Here is a 21,963-nt window from a genome sequence, read left to right as displayed (position 1 = left end):
GCAGAGGGAGAAGCAGGCTCCCTGCACCGGGAGCCCGATGTGGGATTCGATCCCGGGTCTCCAGGATCGCGCCCTGGGCCAAAGGCAGGCGCCAAACCGCTGCGCCACCCAGGGATCCCATATCTCAATTTTTAAAAATACACAGAGAGAAGCATATAAAAGCATTGTTAAATCACAAAGCCTCAATCTGTGAGGGGCCAGGAGATGCTCGCAGATGGGAAAGCAGGATAGAGAAGAGAACCTCCAGGGAGTTCCAATTACAAGGCTTTAATGGAGATTTTCTGTGGCTAAAATGACAAAGGGGGATGATTTTTTTCCCTGGAGAGGAGATGATCCTTGAGCCCACTGACCTTTGTAGTTTTGCATTGCATTGTGACTTACCAGGAGGGGTTGGGCAGGTTACTGGTAATCCCAGCAAGGGCAGCTAGGATTTAAGCCCAGATCTGACACCAAAACCCACGCCTTTTCCACTTTATCCTTTCAAGCAGAAAACACAATCTCAGGAAATTACAGGACCATGAACCCAGGCAGTGGAAATCTTTGTGCTCCCTCCCACCTGGCAGCTTGTATCCATGATTCTAAGGGGCTTTGTAACACTGGCCAACCAGAGACCTGGTGCCACCAAAATGCACTCATTAGTGATCAAGAGGTAAGCCCAAGGGGTGAGTGCACAGCTTGTCTGAGCAACTTTCCTGCAGGAGGTGCCCTGGGCACCAAGGCAGAGATGGCAGCGTGCTCACCCACGCAGGCCAACATCATCTTTTCTAGAATGAGAGCGCCAGGAGGCAGGAACAACGAGTGGACCTTGGATTTGCAGCTTACCTCTGGCTCGAACTAGCTGTGTGACCCTGAGCGAGCTGCTCGGCCTCTCTGAGCCTCCATCTCCCCACCTGTGTAGTGAGTGTTGGTGGGATAAACAGAGGTGCCTGGTGGAGGGCTGTCATGACCATGATGATGCTGGTGACTCTACCTCATGTAAACTATCAAGGACTCTGCCCCTTCATCTATTAAAAAAAAAAATCACCAGCTATAATGTTCTTGTGGTCCCTTCCTGCTCAAGCACCTTAGAATTCTATGTAGGTAAGGTCTCCAAAAGAATGATACCAACTGTATGAAGCATAAATGCACCCCTAGCTGGATGCTTGCTAGAGCCCTGCCAAAAATGCCCTTGTATAAAGGCATTTATTTTATTACTGATGTGGCCAACAACAGAGCCAGGGATGGGAACCTGCTGGGATGGGAGGGGCTTGTGGGCACGTCCACTACTCCTACCTTTGCAGGTGTAGAGCTTCAAGGTCACAAGACCTTTTCAAGGTCACCCTCTGCACCGGACTGGAGCCCACGGACACAGCCCCATCCATGCTCACGAAGCAGCCTCTGGCCAGCCAGACTCCTGCCTATCTGCTTCCATGAGAGAATGAAGAATGGAAGCCCATCCTTTGGAACCCTGGGGCTCTGGCCCACCTCAGTGGGGCCCTCCAGGACTCATATCTCCTTCACGCTGACATCTGGTCCTCTGTAAACAAACAATGTTATCCTGGGCTGGGGACCACGGGAGCTCCTAACACCACTCCCCTTCCCCAGAAGGCTGCTGCACCTGACTAGCCTTGGCATACGCAAACACAAACAAGGAGATCAGCAAAATGTGAGCTTCCTAGGAGGCTAAATGAGGAGGAAGGAGGATAGTTTATAGCCTGGGCTGGGCTGGAACAGTGCTGTGGGGCAGGTCAGTGGTGCAGACGCTCAGAATTGAGCTGTTTGGTGGTCTCCCTTTCAGCCTTTAAGTGCAGCCCAGGAAGAGTGCAAGAGCAGGTCAGAAAGCACAACGTCTACATTTGGGAATGCCCTAGGTCAGCTGGCAACCCCACCCTAGACCTGCTTGAAGATCCAGGCCGTGGGCTTATGTAGCAGTTCCAGCCAGACTTGGGCAGACCGGGACAGGTAGGTACTCCACTCGCGGCTGCGGTCCCGGGATAAGATAATCTCAGGGTGACTTGTCATAATGACAGTGCAGCATCAGTGTAATCCTCTTTCAAAACGATTTAAAAAGGCAAGTCTGATTTGGTAGAAGGGGGCCTTTGGCAGACCAGGCCCCAACCCGCCGAGGAGGGCTCCTGCAGGTGTCTCAGCTGGCTGTCTCCCTGAGCCGGCGCATCGAAGCATAACTGGGGACGTGCCCGAGCCACGGCCAGACCCTCCAGATAGTCCGAGGAGGCTGACTCCACGCTGAAAGGTGCTGTGCCCGATACCACTGTGTCTGGACTTACAACAGCCACTGTTAACGGCCATCTATTTGTGAGTTCAGTGCTTTCACCAAGATGGAGCAGGCTTTTGGCAGGCATGGTGGTTTTAAGGCTTAAAATAAATACATGAGAAGTTTGAGATGCTCTAATTAGTTAAAACTGCAAATAGCACAGCGCAGCCAAGTCTCCAGCCTGTTCTTGGGGCCACCCTGGGAGCTGATGAACATCCTGAAGCTGTGACACACAAGGACAAAGGGTTTGCATATGCTCCCTGCACCAGGAAGGTCTCTCTCATTCTCCCAGGAACGCCAGGGCCTCAGTTGATGGTCAGCGCACTCTCAGTGCTCCAGCAGCACAGGCCACCCTCCTCTCCCACACGTGCACCCACTCCCTGGTAGTTATGCTCTAAGATCATCCCACGTCAGCTTCAGTTTGAAAGCCAGGTGGACTCAGACTCATTGATTCCATGTAGCTCAGCTTTGCATGGGCCCTTTTAGCTCTTCATCTCAAGACGACGACACGTTTGTCTTCAGAACACGGTGAGGGTCAAATACAGCCACGCTTACAAAACACTCCCTGGCACCGCCCCTGGGATGCAGAACGGCCCCCTAATGATTGCGATTTCTGTTACTGGTTCTCGTCCTTACTAAAATGATCATCATCATCATCGTCAACATCATCAAAGCAGAGATCTGCAGAGACCCGAAGCTGCCGATACTACAGCCAGGGCAGGACCTGCGTGAACAGACACAGCTGAAGAAAGTGTCCACAGAAGGGGCGCGGCCGACCACAGAACGTCAAAGAGGAAAAATCATTCACTCACTCTGCAGGTACATGCAGTGAGCTCCTAGAATGTGCCACACTTTCACCTAAGCATTGGGGGTGGAGAGAGAATGACACCGATGCAGTCCTGCCCTCTGGGAGCGTGGACTCAGAGGGACGGGCAAGGCAGCGCACAGGTGGTGAGCGTGAGCAGGGGGTATCACGGGGGCATGGAGGGGGTGCTCTTCGGGACCCACACTGAGTGCCACGGGGGCCTCCCTGAGGAGGGGGGCTTCCGCCCTGTGGATGGAGAGAAAGATGGTTCTAGGCAGAAAGCCACTGAACATAGAGGCCTGGAGGCAGGGCGAGCAGGCCACCACGATGCCACAGACGGAAAGTCCGAGGGGTTCATGCAGGGCAAAAAGGCGCAGGTGCCAGCCATGGCCAAGCAGCGGAGCCTTGGTCAACAGACCAAATATCCTCGTCTTTAAAAATGAATGTGTCACATGAGGCTCACCCCATGCCACCCTCAGCAGCCCCGGCCTGACCCCAAAGCCCACTTGTGGGCAGGTGCGCAGGGAGGAAACGCCGTGTGAGGCCGTGGCACCCTTCTGGGACAGCTCTGCCACCAAGGAGCACCCGGGACCTGGGCACGGCTAGGACAGGGAAGCCAGAGAAGTGCGTTGCCCGCTGAGGTTTTTCCATGTGCAAGGCCTACACTAAAAGCCCCGAGGAATAACGCTGTCTGTGGCAGGCTCTCCTGAGTGTGAGTCCACCAGTGTCTCCTGCAGAGGTCCTCAGATTCATCCTCCCAAGGCCTCTACCACCGCTCCTTCCAATCTCTCCTCTTCCTCCCCACTCCCCATGGGCCTGTCCCCACCCCAGATGGTCTCGCGTCCTCCTCCTCCCACAGACCCTCCTCCACCTTGACAAGCCTACCGTGTTCTACACACTGTGCTTAGTGGGCCCTTCTTCCTTTGATGCTCCCAAGGCCACGCAGGGTTGCAGACTGGGGTGCCAGCAGGACGAGTGGGGCTGGGAGGTGGGGGCACGGACACCAGGCTGGCATTCACCCCAATGTCAGTTACCTTCTGCTTTCCCTCCCTGTGTGTCCCGACTTGCGATCTGCTTGTGAGCAGGGAGTGCGTCTCAGGCACAGAGAGCCTCCTAAAACTTGCCGGGAAAGCAGCACAAGCTGTGATCCTGCAGATCCTCGACGGAGCAGAGTGATTCATTCCTGGGTAGCCCTCAGAAGGAAGGCGCCCGAGACAGGGAGGACGGCTACCATGCTGGGCGTCACCATGTGGCGGTGTCTTCCGAGGGCCCTCAGGCGATCCGCCTCCCATTTCTAAGTCGATCCCGGTTACGTGGACCATTTTCGACACTAAGGGAGAGGCCCTGATGGACCCATGGGGGTGGTGGAGGCAGTGCTGGACCAGATGGGGCTCAGTCTTACCTCCTAGCCTGGGAGCTCCCCTGGGCCCCTGGGCACTCGGTCCAGTCCCCCGGAGGATCAGGCCATCTGGAGAGATGCAGGGAGGGAGGAGGGGCTGGAGGAGGAGGAGGAGGAGGAGGAGGAGGAGGAGGAGGAGAAAGGAGGCCTGCCCTAGCCCCGTGTAGATGACTGTGTGTCTCTGAGCAGCAGCATCACAGGGGGAGTTATCACAGGGACACTGGCTGGTAGGGTGGGGTGGGAGCCTGGGATTAGGGTCTCAGAGGAAGGAGGAGGAGTGGACGAGAAGGCAGGGGGGTGGCTGTGGGTTTGGGGGCCTCCTGGGCAGAGGATCTTTCCAGGCGGGGGACTTTATTCCCACTGAGGGGCCAGGGATAGGCCCGGAGAGCCACACATCCACCTCACCTCCACATTAATGCCTCCGCCCCCAGAATGCCCATGCCTGGGACCTGGGGGAAGAGTCAGCAGAAATCAGGAACGAAGGTGGAGAGATACAGTTATAGAAACTGGACTGACCATTTACAGATTTGTGGTAAAAAAAAAAAAAAAAAAAAATTTAAAAAAAAAAGAAAAGAACTGCCCTGGGACAACAGGGTGATGATCACATTCTCTCCCCGCAGTCAAGGCGGACATCGGTCAGCAGTCAGCCAGCGTAGCCGCCGCAGGCCTCTTCATGACTGCACGGAACCCCCTTCCTAGAGCCCCCTCATCCCCCAGCACGGAAGCTCAGAGGAAGTAGTGGTTCACGCCTCCCTGCAGGCACCCGGCCTAACGTGGCAGGTGGAAGGGTGCCCTGGGATGTGGGTCCTGAGTGGACAGAGAAATGGCAGGGCTGTTCCTGCTGCTGTGTCCGTGACCCATCCCCGGGCCCCACTTCCAGCCTGCCTTTCCAGGAGGGAGCCTGTAGATTCTTTCGGGAGTTCCATGTGGGCTGGCACCTGAAGGCCCCCCCTCCCCAGTCCGATGGAAGTGACCCTGCAGACTTCACCATCATGCTGGTCTGCAAGTCTGCCTCCACGGCAGGGGCAAGCATGGACTGAGCTCCTGCTGGGTGCACTGGGTGCTGGTCACGGGCTGAACGCCCATGGACTTGGGCTCGCAGCAACCAGCCCTCCTCGGCACCTCTTGGCGTTTGGGGTGGTGACCAGCTGTCACTGGCCCCACTTTACAAGTGACTTAGAACTCGCTTAGACGTGGGAGGGAGCGCGAGTGCACCTGCGGCCTTAGTGCCCGACGCCTCAGCTGTCCAGTACTGTCCCTGCGAGTGAGTGACTGTCCAGGGGGCTGCTCACAGGTCAGGAGGAGCCTTCTCATCTGCAGTCCCCACCTTTTCTCCCTCAGCCAGTTGAGTGGGCCACGCAAACGTGCAGAGTCCTCCTCCATCAGGAGTCCTCCTGGCCAGGCCTGTGGCGGCCTCTCTGGCCACCCTGCTCCCTCTAGTGGAGGATTTTATTTTTTTTATTTTTTATTTTTTTTTTTTCAATGTTCGAATACAAAACTGTAATGTTTTAACTCTGCAACAAAATGTCCTTTCATACCACATTTATGCTGAGGAACTGAAGCACAGAAAAGGAGGTCCCTGCTTGCCACTCACCCTGCTGTTACATCTGCAAGTTGGACCATCTGTCTGTCCTTGTGTTGTGACTTACTTAGAGACAAGTACAAGGAAGCAGTGCTTAGAAACCAGTGGTTTGAAAGCAAAGAGGAAGCTCAAGAGAGTAGAGGATTCCTTTTTAACATAGTTCAGCGAAATGCACTGTCATCAGCCCTATTGTTGTTAAGATATAAGCAGCCCTGAGGGCTAACTGGCTCCTACATACCCTAACCATTAGGTAACTACACCAGCACATACCTGTAGGCTCATCTTTCCATTTTAACAAAAAGTCCACTTCTAGTGAGGGCATCTCAGAGTTGTAATTATCTCAACTGCAAAGGAGCCTCGAGACACACAACACCGTATCATTATTTTTAATGTCCAATGTTTACAATATGAGGGCCGGGGCTGCTTTCTCCTCAACTCAAGTTTATAAATTTTCAATTGGCTTGTGAGGCCAATAGGGATACTTCTTCTTGTCTAATTTGGTTTCTGGGAAGACTTCATTCAGGTCCTCAATAGTCATCTGATCAAATGGAATTATGTTCTTCATCTTCTCCAGCTCTTTTTCATATTCTTCAATCCTGGCCTTTGAGAGGGACAAAAACTCAGCACAGCTTTTCACATCTTCTTTTTCCTCAGCATCCACCTGGACAGTGTATTTATCCTCTGGCACAGGAACCTCCAGGGCATTAAACTTCTTCTCAAAGTCATCTACCAAGCCAGCCTTTGCCACATTGGCCTTGTAGTAAGCCCAGTCGATAGCAGGTGGTTTCTCAGGAAGAGTAGCCAACCTGGAGGTAGGCATCTCATCCCAGGATTTCAGGGAGTTGGCAATGGCCTTCTGGTTTCGGGGTATGATCTCCCCAAAAGCTACCCAGTCAATGGTTTTTAGAGCAAGTTTTCGCCCAGCCAGCTTGAGATCCTTCACCGACCCCGGCGGCCCCTAGTGGAGGATTTTAGAAGCGCGCATGACCAGGCCTCCCTGAGACCGTTTTTTTTTTTTCTTTTTTTTGCTAAAACTGGGCAAAGCTGTCATCCAAGTGTTAGCTCAGGGTGCTCAGCCTCCCAGCGCCCTCTTTACATCCCCTGACCCAGGGTCACATCTTCCCCTTACAGAGGAGGAGACTGAGGGTCAGAGAGTTTAGGTGACTTGCTAGAGCTGATGACAGGCTTCACACCCTTTTTCCCTCGCCCCCTCCTTCTCTCTCCCTTCCCCCTTTTCTCCCCTTCCCTCCCCTCCGTTCCCCCTCCTGCTTTCTCTCTCCCCTCCCTCTCCCTGTCTCCCCCAGAGTGGGACCCTCATCCCCATGCAGTACTCTCCCGGGACCTCCAGTGGAGCAGCCCCTGGGTGCAGAGGTGCAGCGCAGGGTCCTGACCCCACAGGAGACCAGGAGATGGGTCCAGCATGCAGGACAGAGGCGGTCTGCCCTCTGCATTCCCCTACACAGGTGGATGGGGTCAGGGGCAGGGCAGCATGGCCCCTTGGCTCCCTGGCATCAGGCTGTACACCTACAGGGCTACAGAGCACTGGCTCTTTTTCTGTGGATGGTGAGCGGGGCACAGGGTTTGGAAACAACCCTGGGCTGATAAGGGTGTCTCCTTTCCCAGAGTGGGAGATTCTTCTGTTTCGTGGGGTAGTTGTGAGGATCGAATAAGATAAAACCTGCACCCCGCCCAGCATGCTGATTTGCCCAGCAGGTCCAGCGGCAGGGCAGGATCAGGGCCATGGAACACGTGCCTCCTGAAGCGGGACCTCCTGGCAGCCTCCAAGTGCAGGTGGGCCTGTCACCCCTTCCAGGAGGAGCACCCCGCCAGGCTGGGGCAAGGGGGCTTCCTGGGGGAGATGGTGTGTGCGCAGGGAGGGGAGTCTGATGGTGGAGGCTGCCTTTCCATAGTTTCCTCCTAGGAAGCTCTCTCCCTCCGGCCCCTGCGCCAGCCCCCTCTTCCCTGGCCTTCAACACCACTTTCTCGAATTCCTTGGAATGCCCCACTGTCTCCACCTCTGTTATTCATCATCGCTGGCTGGCTGGCGCTAATCTCTGAGTACTCGTATCCCTCGCCCGCTGGAAAAACTGCTGGAAGCTTCCACGCTGATGGAAAATGTCCTCGGCCTCCTGTTTCGCTCTGAGTTCCTGGCAGTCACCTGTCGGAGTAACCTGACCTGCGTGATCCCAGATTCTGTAGTCTACCCTGCGTACCCTCCTCGCTCACTTCCCTTCTTGCTCATGAGGCGCGGCCTTGGCTGCTGGCTATCCAGGGGTTTTTTGGGGTTATGGGTGTGTCTCCTTATTCTCAATTTCTTACTGCAAATGTGTTTTGCTTGCTCCATTGCTGAGCTGCGTTTTTAATTTCCTTTGCTCCTGGCGGTCCCCAATTTCCAGTGGAGGTGCATGAAGACAGGAGATGTGGAAACAGAGTGAGAGATTGGGAATCGAGCTGGGGTTGGAGGCTTGGGGTGTGTGAAGTCGGATAGGAGAGAGGGAGAGAGGAAACTGGGGTTTTGGGAGAATGACAAGTAAAGTAAAACCAGATTGGCCTGTGTGGACGAGAGCCACTGGGGGAATTATCTAGTAATTTATATGGCCAGGGAGAGACACCCAGATAATTCTTTCGGTCTGTGGCTGGGCGGGGCTGGGGGCGGGTCTCTTTGAACCAGATTGAGAAGGTGGTGGAGAAGCCAAAAAGTGGGGGTCGGGACCGGGTCAACACAGAGGCCTGGCTGCAGCAGGGCGCATAAGTCTTGAACTCTGAAAGCCACTTGTGTCCGGGGTGGGCCGCGGTCAACCCGGGGTCAGCAGCGTGCACCTCAGGCCTGGTGGCGAAAGCGCTGAGTGTGCTCCCAGCCCCGACCACCCTCACTTCTGGGCAGGCACTTTGCTCCAGGGCGGGCTTGTCCCCAGTCACCGTGATGGGCTGCCGGGGCCACGCTGTGGTTTGTGGATCCGCTCTGAGGCCCGAGCTTCCATTGTCGGGGCAGAGGCGCTGTCTGTCTGAGCCACTTGATCAGGAGGGTGAACCAGAGCAGCAGGCCCCAGCTTTGCTCCCATTTGGGATTTGCCGGCCCAGGATGATTCCAGCAGGGGCAAGCAGAGCCCACAGGGAGGATCCAGATCCCCCGCTTTGCGTTTGTCTCCTTCCATTCCTTCGGTGGCTCCTCCACTACCCGACCCAGCCACACTCAGGACTTCTCAGGATCTCACCCTCTTCTTTGCTTAAGCCAGCTTGAGCTGAGCCTCTGCCACACGCAAGTCAGAGAGAAGTCTTACCCAGTACAGAGAACGTGTCCCTGGGGATCTGTGATGGTGTTGGGAGACTGACGCCGGCTGTGTGGGAGTATTTACACCAGGGAAAGTGGCAAATGCTACAAGTGGCTTCCTGTCCCTCTCCCAAGTCCTTGGAGGCCAGTTTCCTGATATTTACCAGTCGTCTACTAGCCAGTCTTGGAAGGGCCAGGCTCCCGTGGGCTCGGCTTCCTGGAGGACAGACCTGGAGTCTTCCAGAACCGCGCTCCGAGGTCCCACCTCTGGGGGTCAGGCGCAGTGTCCCCTCCATCCTGGGCCTCCCAGACCCAGCCCTATTTATTGCCTTTGGGCAGAAAGCACAAGGACGAGGCTGCCAATCCTCCAGGTGCATCCTTTCTACTTCTCTCTCAACTCAGCCACTGTTTTTGGTCTTCTGTTCTAGGGCTCTTGTAAACAGGGGATGGAATCATTAATCAAACTGATGAAGGCTAAAAAGTGAGATTTATTGATCCAGGGACGGTTTGGCCTTAGGCACAGCTGCATTTAGAGGCTCCAACAATGGCTTCAGGCCTCAATTTTTCTCCACCTCTTGGCTCTGCTCTTCCCTGAAGACCAGGGGCCCAGGCTTGTAGCTGACTACGGCGCAACACAGACAGGAAGGGATTATTTTCCAACGTGTCCCAGGAGAATGCTGGCTCTCAGTGGTCTGACTGCAGTTGCACGCCTACCCCTGGACCGGTCACTGAAGCAGAGGGGGCTGCTTGGACTGGCCATGCCCAATTCTATGAGCTATACTTTGGGTAAAAATTCAAGAGACTGAAATTCTTAACCAAAAGGAGGCTTTGCTCTGTGATTCTAGGGATAACTATGACCTGCAGATCTGACACTGAGCCCCCATGGGATATGGAAACATCTAGAGTCCAAGACACACATGTTCTAAGATGCCCTTGCAAACATGACAGCAGCTATTTCACCCTGGAAGCACCACAGATATGTCTCTGCTCCACCTGTCAGGAAAGTTGGGTGTGGGCTTCTTGCTGGTGGGTTAGGGATGGGTGTCCCAGGCTGATCCCACTGTCCCCTGGCTCTTCGGCTGGGGTGCACTCACCGGACATGGGCTTGGCTACTACCCCAAGCAGCTTGCTGGCTCTCTGGGGACCTGACCATAAGCCCAGAACTTTCTCCCCATGTGCTAGCTAGTGCATTCCTCCCTTTATGCAGGGTCAGCGCCTAAGGCTTCACACCTGGTCTCTGCAGATATTGGGTGCAGATTTTTTCTAGAGTAAGTTCACGCTCCTAAAATTTCCTTCTATAGAGGGCAGAGAATCCCGTTGTCATTTTCCTTAATTGGTAAAATGGGAGCTAACACCCATCTCACACAATTGTTGCCAGGATGGCTCAAGTTATTGCGAACAAAGTGTAGATAGGAGAAGGGGCTGGTGGTAAAGGGTGGATGTGGTGACACGATGGGAGCTTTCCATGGCAGGAACCGGGCTTGAACCTGACCCTTCACATGCTGCCACTTGACCTTGAGTGAGCTGCTTCTCCCAGTCTTGGTCTCTCCTTGAGTGGAGGGAGGACGCCGAGCCTCTCGATGGTATCTGTTTGGTGCTGTGCTGTTATTCACGAGATGGAGGTACCTTTTAAAGATGGTGTTCACTTGTCTGTCCCGAGAACCTCCCACCTTCTAGCAACAACATCACCATGTCCCGTGACCACCAGTGCCCAGAGCATGGACGTTGGTCAGCATTCCAGGGGCTCCCCTGATGGAGGATGGGATGAATGCCATGCTCAGCCCCAGACCCATTCCCCGGGAATGTCGATTATTCTGTCAAATGTATCTCAACAATACACAATACAGAAGTCCAAAGTAAAATTCAAAGCTTTCCATATTTTATGACTTAAAGGAAAATAAATCCATTACATAGTTATCAGTAAGACCCATAATGACACATAATAATCCTATGGGAGGAGCATGAATTCTATGGTAACTCATCCCCAACCATATCTGCTTTTTTCAATTAACTAAGCAATTAAAAGTTCAGGAAGTATAATTTTTTTTGAGAGAGGGAGGGGGAGAGAGAGTGTGGGGGTGGGGTGGGGGAGGAACAGAGGGGAGGGAGCATCCCCTGCATGCTCCACACTCTCCGCTCTCCCCTAAACATGGAGCTGGCAAGCTCTCCTACAGGCTGGAACTCACTCATGACCCTGAAATCATGACCTGGGCTGAAATCAAGAGTCGGATGCTCAACTGGACTATGGAGCCATCCAGGTGCCCCAGGAGCTATTATATTTTTATTCAATCTTATAAAATTGCTGCATAAAATTCTAAAAAATGATACAAACCACATCAAACCTGAAAACCTAATTTTAGTTTGCTCCTTGGGAATTTGAATTTGGAACAGACCAACAAGGGCAGAAGAAAAGTTGGCAGGCACATTGAGTAAATAAGTATGTGTATCCCTGCACTGGGCTGGTCCTTGCACTTTCCAGGATCTGGGTATGCAGTTGTGCTCTTTTATCCCTCAAAGAAGTTCCTCTGTGCAAACGTCTACTAGAGCTGGCGCTCTGGTCCCTGGCGCTCAGTGAGCCCTGTGTGAGCAGCATCCCTGAGGGTCTCTGTGAAGACCAACCTGGAGCAGCTATGAGCAGCTCTGGGCACGCAGGCAGCTGCTCAGGAAAGGTGGCTCCTTTTTATCTGTGGGACAAGGGGAGAGTCCCCTGGAATAGTGAGCCCTGCTGTCTGAGAAGTGCTTTGCAGGGCCTGGCACAGGGAGAAGCCTCTACCCCGCTGCCGTTCCCATCCATCCAAGGCAGGGCGCTTGTGGCTGGGTCTCTGCTCACCATCCAGCCTCTCCCTGGACTCCAAGAAGGCTGGTACGTGGCCTGCATGTGGTTCAGGGTGCCCGGAGTGGGCGCTGCACCTGCTCAGATGTCTTCCAGGCTGGGGGACACCGAGTGTCCACTAGGACAGTGCAGTTTTGATGGGCGGACGTGCAAGCATGGGTGTCAGGGTCATGTTGACAAAGCCAAGATGCAGGGCTGGGTGGACCTTCCCTGGACGGGAGAAGCAGATTGAAAGCCCTGCAGCGTGTGTTCAGAGACTCTGCATCTGCCCCAGTGACGGGCACAAGAGCAAGGCTGAACGCGAGTTCCTGTTCCAGTGTCCTGTTGTTGACAACTAGAAAGGTGGGCTCCGGGTCAGCACCCCATGTTGGGAGCTGATCCAGGTGACGCTGTGGGATGCAGGGCGCTTCCCTGGGGTGGTCTCACTTCTTCCTGACAGCCTTTGAGATGGGCGTCTTGCTGTCCACTCCCAGGGGAAGAAAAGGAGACTCCTTTGCTCTTTTAACGTTTCATTGATTTTCATCCATCAATTGACTAACCACCTGTGATGCTCAGTGTAAAATAATGGTCCTGGCCTCGTGGGGTTTGCATCCTCGCAGGGCATCCTCGCGGAGCAGCGGGTGAGAGAGTTAAGACAACTGGGTGTACGAAGGGGATGGGCTGAGGGCTGGCCCAGAAAGGACCTGGCACTGGGGGCTGGGTCGGAGGTCCCCAGGCTCCAAGATTCCCTGGGAGGACTTGCAAGACTCAGTGCACAGCCGTACGTGTGGCTAAGATTTATTACAGTGAAATGACACCAGCAGATCTGCAAAGGGAAACGGTGCAGGCAACACTGTCCGAAGGAAACCAGGTACCTGCCTCCAGCCCTTGGAATATCCAGTAAAGCTGTGCAAATGTCGGTGGTGGGTATTATCATCCTTCAACTCAGTGGCACCTCCCTGCCCCCTGAACACTGTGTGTCAGTAAAGCCCTGGCCCCTTCTCTGCTCGCCCCATAGCCCACTCTCAGGCTGTGCCCGGCCCAGGCTCACCTGACCCCTCAGTGGAGTCGTCGAATTCCACCTGGAAGAAGTAGCCGGTATTCCAGACATGCAGGCAGCTGGCCGCGGTGTAGGACACTTGGAGAGGCTTCAGCCGCGGGTCGTAGACACTGTCCCTCCAGCGGATGTTGATGGGGGACTGCCGGGTACCCCCCGGCACAGAGGCCAGGCCCTTCCAGAGTGGGTGCGCTGGGGCAGAGAGGGAAGAGGAGGCCTTCACTGACCTGGTATTGGCACCTCATGGGGAGGCAGCGGCCCTCGCAAATGAGCCCCCAGAGGAGACAGCCCTCCTGGAGACATCCCCGCCAGGAGCCTGGGGCCCCAGGCTGCCCAGCAGATCTGTCCATGCAGGCGGGGCCCTCGCTCCATCTCCCCTCTGGAGCGTCCCCCAACACTGACTTTCTGGCGCCATCTGATCTGGTTTTGATCCACAGTCGTTATCACGGCGTGGTCACAGGAAGCCTGTGCCGCCTGCCCCCCACCAGGCTGCATCCCACTGGGCTCCAGGATCAGGATGGGAAGGTGAAGCTGGGCAGCGTGGTTTCTGTGGATGATGCGGCTGCAGGTGAGGAGGCCAGTGGGCGGCAGGACTGGTGGTGTGGGGCAGCTTGGGACCTCTCCCCCGTGCCTCACATGCACCTGATGCTGAGGCCAATGCACACCTCCTCCTTCAGCCTCTCCCACAAAGAGGAAGGAGAAACCACTCCAGGGGCCAGAAAATTAAGCCAGAGTGGCTACCTGCCCTTTCCTTAAGGTTCCTGCTCCTTGGGCTGCCTCCCGGCCTGGCAGGGTTTTGTTTCTCTTTGTTCCTTTTAGACCCAGGATGAGGACCGCCCCCCCCCAACCCTTCTGCCATCGGCCGCCCAAGGCCTGAGATGCCACCATTACACTGGTGTGTCTGGCTTCCCTAGTAAAGTGGATGTGTTGTTAGAGAACATTTCATATGTGGGACCATTAAGGAAAGATAAGTGATACATGGATCTGAGGGTGAGCTGGGGGGGCGGGCAGAGCCAGGAGCCAGAGCATTGGGCGAAGGGGCGCCCACTGTGCACAATGGGGAGGTGACCACCTGGGCGAATGGTGGGCGAGAAACACCCACCAGGGAGAGCCCAGGCTCTCTGGGGATCAGGGAAGTGGGGGGCTATTCTGGGATATCGGGTTTGGCCATGTCCCTCCAGACCTGGGGTGCAGACTAGGGATGCTCAGGCCACGTAGCCACATGACTCTTGCCTCAGGGTTGGGGGGGGCAGCGGGGAGACACATATGGAGGGAGTGTAAGCGCTCTTATGGGATCTTGACATCTTCCAAGAGGTGATAAGAATACAGATTCTCACGTGACGTTTCTTGATGTTAAAGTGGAGCCAGATAGTCCACACAGGGAAGACGTGTTCATGCTCCCTCCTCACTCTCTGAGCTACGGGGCAGGTTCCTTTCTTCTCCCCGCCCACCCCTAGCCGCTGCATCAGCAAACATGAGAATACGATGTGCAGCAAAGCCAGGTTGGCCAAGACCCGACGAGATAGCGCACAGACTGACTGTAGGCTCCCGACTAGCATCCGCCCACTGGGCACAGATGCTGCCACCTGTCATGCAGGGCCCTTCCCACACCCCAAAATGATGCCTCATTGTGCTCTGCAGGCACATCCTGCACTCCTGCTGCCTCCTTCTCATGATGGATGCATGGATGACAACAAACTCGGGGCTGCATGTCCTCTGTCCCAGCTCCTTCTGCTCTAAATCAATGTTGTACCAGAAGCTCTGGGTCTTGTGGGTCTGTCCTCCCGCAAAGCCCCACTGAGCTGGCACAGGTCATGACCACATCTGATGCAAAGTGACTTTTAACACACGGTACAGCCTCACAAACCCCCAGCCTCCAGCCTCACTGTGGGGAACTGGGATGGAACAGGGCCTGACGTGGACACAGAACTCAGGAGCCACTGGATGTCATGGAGGTGGCTCTGGTCTTACGCGGAGGCTGACCTCGGCCCCCAACACAGAGGTGCGTGGTGTGGAGGAGGGCATATGTTAGGCTACATGTGTTGAGCTGCACCAAGGGGCTGCCAACAGCCTTGAACAGTCTCTGCCCCTGAGTAAAAGCATGTTGTTCATCACTGCATGCAGTGAGGAGAGGCTGCTCGAATCCTGAAAAGGCTTCCCACGCTTGCTCATGGGGGCTGCGGACCTCCACAGTGATGCCTCTGTGCCACAAAGTCTACGCCTCAACCATCTCAGGTCTCTGGGGGAAGTGATAAAAGTGATCACGTACACGTATCCAGCAGATATTAAATTAACTTAACCAAATCAATAGTATCCTCTTATTGATCACTCAACACATACTTAAGGCTCCTTCTGTGGGTCAGGTACTGGCCCAAATGCAGGGGAGGATGAGAGCCATGTTGGGCAGACCCGGGGCCACCTTGTGGCCGGGCTGAGCCAAGCCTCCTGGCAGATGCACAAGAGAGAAGCACCCATGGGACTGTCCGGGGACACACAGTGGTGCAATAACCAGCTCTCTCGAGGAATAGCACGTCCCCACAGGTGGCGTCTGCCATTGCCATGGTGTAAATGCTCCTGCCATGGCCAGCAGCCAGCTGCCAGGGTGGCTGCCACCAATCACAGGCTTAAGAAGAGACGCACATCACTGGTGGCAGGGAGCCCCTGCATGTCCTGGAGCATGGCCGGAGAACACCTGACCAGGATGATTTTGGAGCCTCCTCAAGCACCGTGGCCTGTCTCTCTAGGCCAAGCCGCAGTGATTTCCAGAGACACAGAAGGCCCTTCTTCCCCAAAGGGTCACTATCTGCACTTTCGGTGGCTGGTGGTCCACCGCAGACCTGAAGCAGGTGATCTTCCTCCTGCCACACTGTTGGGTCACTGTCCAGTCACTGACAGTCTAACGCTAGGTCACCCCAACACTAGGTCACCCCATTCACCTCGCTTCATCTCAACATGTGGGCATTTTATCATCTCACATCAGTGCCAGAAAGGTGAACACTAAGATATTTTGAGACACAGGCCACAGTGACATAACATTACTACAGTCTGTGTTACAATTGCTCTATTTTGTGTAAGTTGTGCTGTCAATCTCTTCCGGTGCTGGATTTATAAACCAAACTAGTTTTAGGTATGTGTGAATACGAGAAAACAGTTGGTATAAGGTTGACACCATCTATGCTTTCCTGCACCTGCTGGGGGTCCTGGAACAGATCCCCGAGGGCTAAGGGGGTGCATTGTATTTAGGAACAAAATTTCTTTTTCCCCCAAGGGAAATGCACTGCTGGACACCAATAAACAAAACACTAACCTGGAGGCATCGATGTTTCAGGAAGCTCCAGCCTTCCCTGTTTGGCAGATAGAGCTGTGTGTCATGGAGCTCTGTGTGTCATGGAGCTCTGAAGGAACTGCAGAGCCCTTGGCTTCCCTGAACGTAGCTGGGAGATGGCGGCGGGAACTGATTTAGGCGCCCAGCACAGAATGTTGCTCGGTCCCATACACGTGTGTGAGGATGTGTGAGAATGTGGTTGGTAATATTCAAAAATTGGATACCACCTGATGTTCTCCAACAGGGCAATGGTTAAATACAGAGACACCCACATGGTGGCCCGAGGTGACAATAACAACAATTAGCACGTGGCAGTTGTCTGCAAGGTGCCAGGCGCTGTTCTCAGCTTTTCCATCCCTGACCTCATTTCTACTTCCAACAGCTTTGTAGGATAAGTACTGTGATTACCCACCTGCTATAGGCCATGAGACTGGGTCTCAGAGAGGTTAAGATACGTGCCAAAGGGCACACAGCCCCATAGTGATAAGGCCAGGATCCCAGTCTAGGGGGTCTGATGCTCTTCATGGTCGCACCAAGTATAAAAGAGGGGATAGGTGCCGAGGACACTTATGAGGATATCCCCAGATCCCCAGTTGAGAGTAGAGAAAGCCAAGATGCAGACCAACATGTATCAGTGGGGCCACTTTTTATTTCTTGAAGAGTCTTGTGAATGTGTAGACACATTCTCTGTGCACGGAGGAATGTGTCAGAAGGCTGAGAGCTCAGCTCGATGTAGCAGTGGCCTCTGGGACCTGGGGCAGGAGGGGGTACAGATGGGAGGGCCTTTCTGAGTGACTGTGTGCTTTGAAATTTGCAGGTGGGTCTAGGGTAGGGCACAAGGATTTGCATTTCTAGCAGGCTCCTGGGGGTGATGCTGTTGTCAGCATGTCTGGGGACCTGCTCTCAGAGTCCATAATGTTCGTTGAGAGCCGGCTTTCTATACATGCCATTCCATCTCCATGTGACCCCGTGCGACATCTAGTCCTTCTCTTTACAGATGAAGAGACTGAAGCTCAGGGAGGTAAAGCTGCTGGCCCCGCTCTCACCTCTGACAAGTCACTTGTCCCAAGTGCCCACACTCAGGAGCCACTGGTTCTGAAGCCCATGCTCTTTCCACCACCCAAACCTGGAAAGTGCAGATACTTCAGAAATGAAAACCAGGAGTGGCCTTATCAGCCAGTCTTTTTTCTTTTTCGACAGAGGAGAAATCTGAGACTCGGAAAGAGAGAGGCATGAGTCCAAGGTCACAGGGCGCTGAGGATGGGTGCTGCCACAGTGTGACTGGCTGACCTGGGGCAGTCTTTGGACTGAGTTGGTCGGATCATCTATTTATTGCATGTTTGCTGAATATATTCTCTGTTGGAGGAGTCTTGCAGCAGGCTGCATGTTCCTAAAAACAGCTCATCTTGGGGGGCACTTGCTACTTACCTTCTTCTGAGGATCTCCCCCTCTTGATGGCCCCATGGAACTGAGGTTAAAGGAATTGCTCAAGGTCACCCACAGAATGCTCAAGATCATCCACGGGAAAAGAGACAAGTGGAAACCTGAACCCAAGCACTCTGGTCTGACTGCCTCCCATTTTGGAAGACACTACAGAATCAGCCAAGAGTCAAGCCGCATCTGGGAAAAACTGAAGGTCTACTTACAGGCATCATTCCGAGGTCTCTGTGCACAGGGACCTTGTGAGCACCATCGCTCCAGCCTTAGCAGATGACTGTGGAGGGTCCCCCATGTCTGCTTGGACGAGGTGGAGAAACCAGTGGACTTCCAAAGGCTCTTGCCCAACCCCGGGGTCCTTAACATCTTGGATGTGTTCCCCACAGATCCCAATAAAAAGAGGGTGATTTTCTGGCTATCTGCTCTCACTTTGATGGGGCTGACCATGCTTGGCTTGGCTCACCTCTTTTTGTAGAAACTCACCCAACCCCCTGATCTAGATGGTTAAATTTCAACTCATGCCCGCCCCAGCATCCTGGATGATGTTCAGTCTGGCTGAGGGGTGGGTGCCTTCAGTGACCTTCACTGTGGCCACCCCTTGGGATCTCTGAGCTTTGATCTGGTAAACAGCAGAGAGTGCCAGGGGGTTAGGAGGACCTTATGGAGAGCCCAGGGCCAGGACTGGAAAGAAGGTGAGAGGCAAACAAGAGAGCAGAGTGCCTGTTGATGGGTATTGACCACTAGTCTGGAGCCGAGCTGTTCTCTGGCCTCAGGCCACCCAAGGCCAGGCACAAAGCTACACTGTGTATGCACACAGGAAATGCACTGCAGGTTCAAAAGTGCAGGGACAGGAATTAGCCAAAGCGCTGCTGGGATGGAGGGGCGGATGATCAGGTGGCCCTTCTCTGCCCCGGGGCTCCTGGAATAGCAGCCACTGCCCGCTTGCCGCAAACAGATGTGATTTGATACAAATTCATTGTGCCTGACTTGAGAAGTCCCGGCTGGCCCGGGGCATGGCCAGGAGGCGGCTCTTGCCTCACCGTAAGTATTGACGATGCTCCTTTCATGCCCAAAGTGTCCACATTTGGACAAAGAATCACGTGGTCACCCTGACTATACAACTGGCAATACTCCCAAGTGCCAGATAACAAAAACACCCTACTTTGCACCAAGCAGTAGTTTATTGTTCCAGATGCACTTTTGTTTGTGAAATGGACACTGGACGGTTCATACAAAATGATTTTAATTTGTGTGTGTGTGTGTGTGTGTTTGTGAGGTTTAAGCTTATATACTTCAAAGGGTCAGGGATGTCATGACTTATCATAGAATCCTGGAATCTTAGATCTGGGAAGCACCCCCCCACCCCGTCCTCAGAAGAGGGGTCATGAACCTTGGGTCCACGTGTGGGCTCCAAGGACCCTGTGGGTCCCATGCTCAGATTGCTCGGGAGCCGGAGTCAATTCTCTGATGGCCTGAGGGTTTGGCTGCCTCACCTACAAGCATCCGAGACCAACTCTGGAGTATACGTGCTTGTCTTCCCCAGAGTTATGTTAGATGGATCCACCCTGGGGTAGCTTCATCCACTCATTCATTCATTCATTCATTCATTCACTCATTCATTCATTCATTTGTTGATTTTTGCCTCAGTCTCCTCATCTGTAAGGTAGGAGAACAAGAGCTCCAGCTCTGTGTATTGTTGTCAGTGTTCAATGCCCTGATGCCAGTGAAGTTCTTAGGATAGAGGCATTTCCATCACCGCATGCCCAGCTCAGCGTTCCAAGCCCTGGCTGAGCCCTGGATGCACGCAGATTCCTGGCATCAGTGGGCCAGTTGGTGACACCCTGCAGGTGGCCTCCTGCCCTGCCGTGCTCTCAAGGGCAAGCCCTTGGCTGCTCTGCCATCTTCTCCACCTATTTTACAGAGATTGCCTGGCTGGCCAGCCCTGCAGTTTGAGGGTCTCCCCATCCCCCCCGCAGCCACATGACGGGGGTCTTTAGAGATTTATTTAAAGAATATTGCCAGCATACACCTCACAGCTGACAAACATTGCTTCACTTTATGTACAAACTGAAATCTCTGCCATTAAAAGAAATTAAAAAGCCATCTATATGCAAGTTATGGAAAATACTTGAAGCAGGTCCGAGGTGAAAAGTGAGTATCTTAGAGTGAACTGCTGATAGCAGTTTCTTGTGGCTCTTTCTGGAAATTTCCATGACAAATAATCCTACATATATATTTCATTAATTGAATACAGGAAATAATCATATATCATGTAAAGGGTATATATATTTATATATGTATATACGTATAGTCACTTAATAATTATGATGAAGAAGTTTTTACATCAGTGTTTTTTAAAAAATACCTTATTTATTTATTTAACAGAGCGAGGGCGACAGAGTACAAGCAGGGGGAGCGGCAGAGGGGGAAGCAGGGTCCCCGCTGAGCAGGGAGCATGATGCAGGGCTCGATCCAGGACCCTGAGATCACTTGGGCTTCGTGAAGATGCTCAACCAACTGAGCCACCCAGGAACCCCTACATCAGTGTTTCTTGCTCTTTTTTTGAACTTTAGAATATTCCATTAAAAGATATACCATAATTTATCAAATCACTCCCTTTACAGATGGCCTCTTTTTTTTTTTTTTTGTCTCATAAATAACACTGTACTTTGCATCTTTGAATGGAATTCCCAGGTCTGACATCTATGGGTTAATGGATACATGTATTGGAATAGAGGATACATGTGCCAACTTGCTCTCTTGAGACAGTGTACCATGTTCTATTCTATTCTTGCCCATGCTTCTTGTATTTTGAGCCAAAGAGCCTCACGTTTATTCAACCCAACACCTTCTAATTCCTTAGTATCTCCCTTGCACATGAAATACCAATCAGTGGGCTCCATATGATCGGTAATTATCTGCTAGAACTGAACATTTTTCACGGGAGTCATGATGGTTAATTTTGTGTCAATTTGGCCGAGCCACAGTGCCAAGATGTTTGGTCAAACATTATTCTGGATGTTTCAGTGTAGGTGTTTTTTGGATGTGATTAATACTTAAATCAGTGGACTGTAAGTAAAGCAGATCATCCTCCACGTGTGGGTGGGCCTCACCAAATCAGCTGAAGGGCTGGCTAGAACAAAGACTGACCTCCCCTGAGCAATAGGTAGTTCTGTCAGCACTCTGCCTCTGGGCTTTGCAGGTCTCCCTTAGGTCTCTAACCTGTCGATCTCCCCACCCCCCACCCCCTTAGATTTTGGACTTGTAAAGCCTCCAGCCACATGAGCCAATTCCAGTCTGTCCTTCAAGATGGAGGAAGAAAAGGTAGGGATTTCTATCTTTATTCTCTCTCACACCAGTTATAGTGTCTATTTTACATGTTTCATAGAGCACACAGTGTCATACCTAATACGAAAGTATGATTTATTCATAAGTATACATGTGTTGCAAGGGCATGCCAAAAGTTTTTTACTGAACTGAGTGTGTGATCAGAGTGTGGAGCTCACTGTTCTGTGAGACCCCTCAGATTTCTTGGCATCACTCTTGCCAAATAGGGCTTTATTCTTATATGATAGAAATTCAAATCCATTCCTAAATGCAACTGAATGCTCTCCAAAGTAATTTAAGATCTCCAAATGATACAGACACTGTCCATAAAGAAATTCTATTCCAGTAGAAAAAAAAGAGGAAATAGGAGAAACTCTGGACAAAAATATTGAAAATATATGTACGTTTCAATGTGCATTTCATTCGCAGCAATTTCTTTTGTTCTCCATGGATTTTTCATAGTACAGTTTTGGGCACACACTTTTATTGATCTAATGGATTTATAAACCTGTTTCCCTGACCCAAAGAGCCCAAGGGGATGTTTTGTAGTGGAAACCTCTTGTTCATAAGGATGCTAAGACCCAGCAGTGCTTTTGTGATATTCATCACCTGCCTGGCTTAATTACACTATATTCTGAGTCAGATGAAAAGAACGAATCACGACTGCCTGGGAGCCCAAAAGAAACATTTTCTC

The 21,963-nt window shown here is 52.8% G+C and overlaps 1 protein-coding gene and 1 pseudogene across 2 annotated transcripts in view; both read right to left on the bottom strand.

Annotated features, from left to right (window-relative positions):
- Positions 1–18,392, bottom strand: part of CA5A (carbonic anhydrase 5A) — a 28,315-nt gene extending 9,923 nt beyond the window's left edge. For both annotated transcript variants that reach the window (XM_026004961.2, XM_072731372.1), the window contains exons 1-2: positions 18,152–18,392; positions 13,175–13,372 (exon numbers count right to left, since the gene is read on the bottom strand). In XM_026004961.2, the coding sequence (XP_025860746.2) occupies positions 13,175–13,372; positions 18,152–18,389 (436 nt within the window). In that variant the 5' untranslated portion in view covers positions 18,390–18,392. The remainder of the gene's footprint in view (positions 1–13,174; positions 13,373–18,151) is intronic.
- LOC140594815 (ATP synthase subunit d, mitochondrial pseudogene) lies at positions 6,411–9,021 on the bottom strand (annotated as a pseudogene).
- Positions 18,393–21,963: the final 3,571 nt, after the last annotated feature.

The sequence above is a fragment of the Vulpes vulpes genome, chromosome 12, assembly GCF_048418805.1.
Source record: "Vulpes vulpes isolate BD-2025 chromosome 12, VulVul3, whole genome shotgun sequence".
NCBI lineage: Eukaryota > Metazoa > Chordata > Mammalia > Carnivora > Canidae > Vulpes > Vulpes vulpes.
Note: the sequence above shows the minus strand (reverse complement) of the source record. Positions and strands in the feature narration are given on the sequence as shown.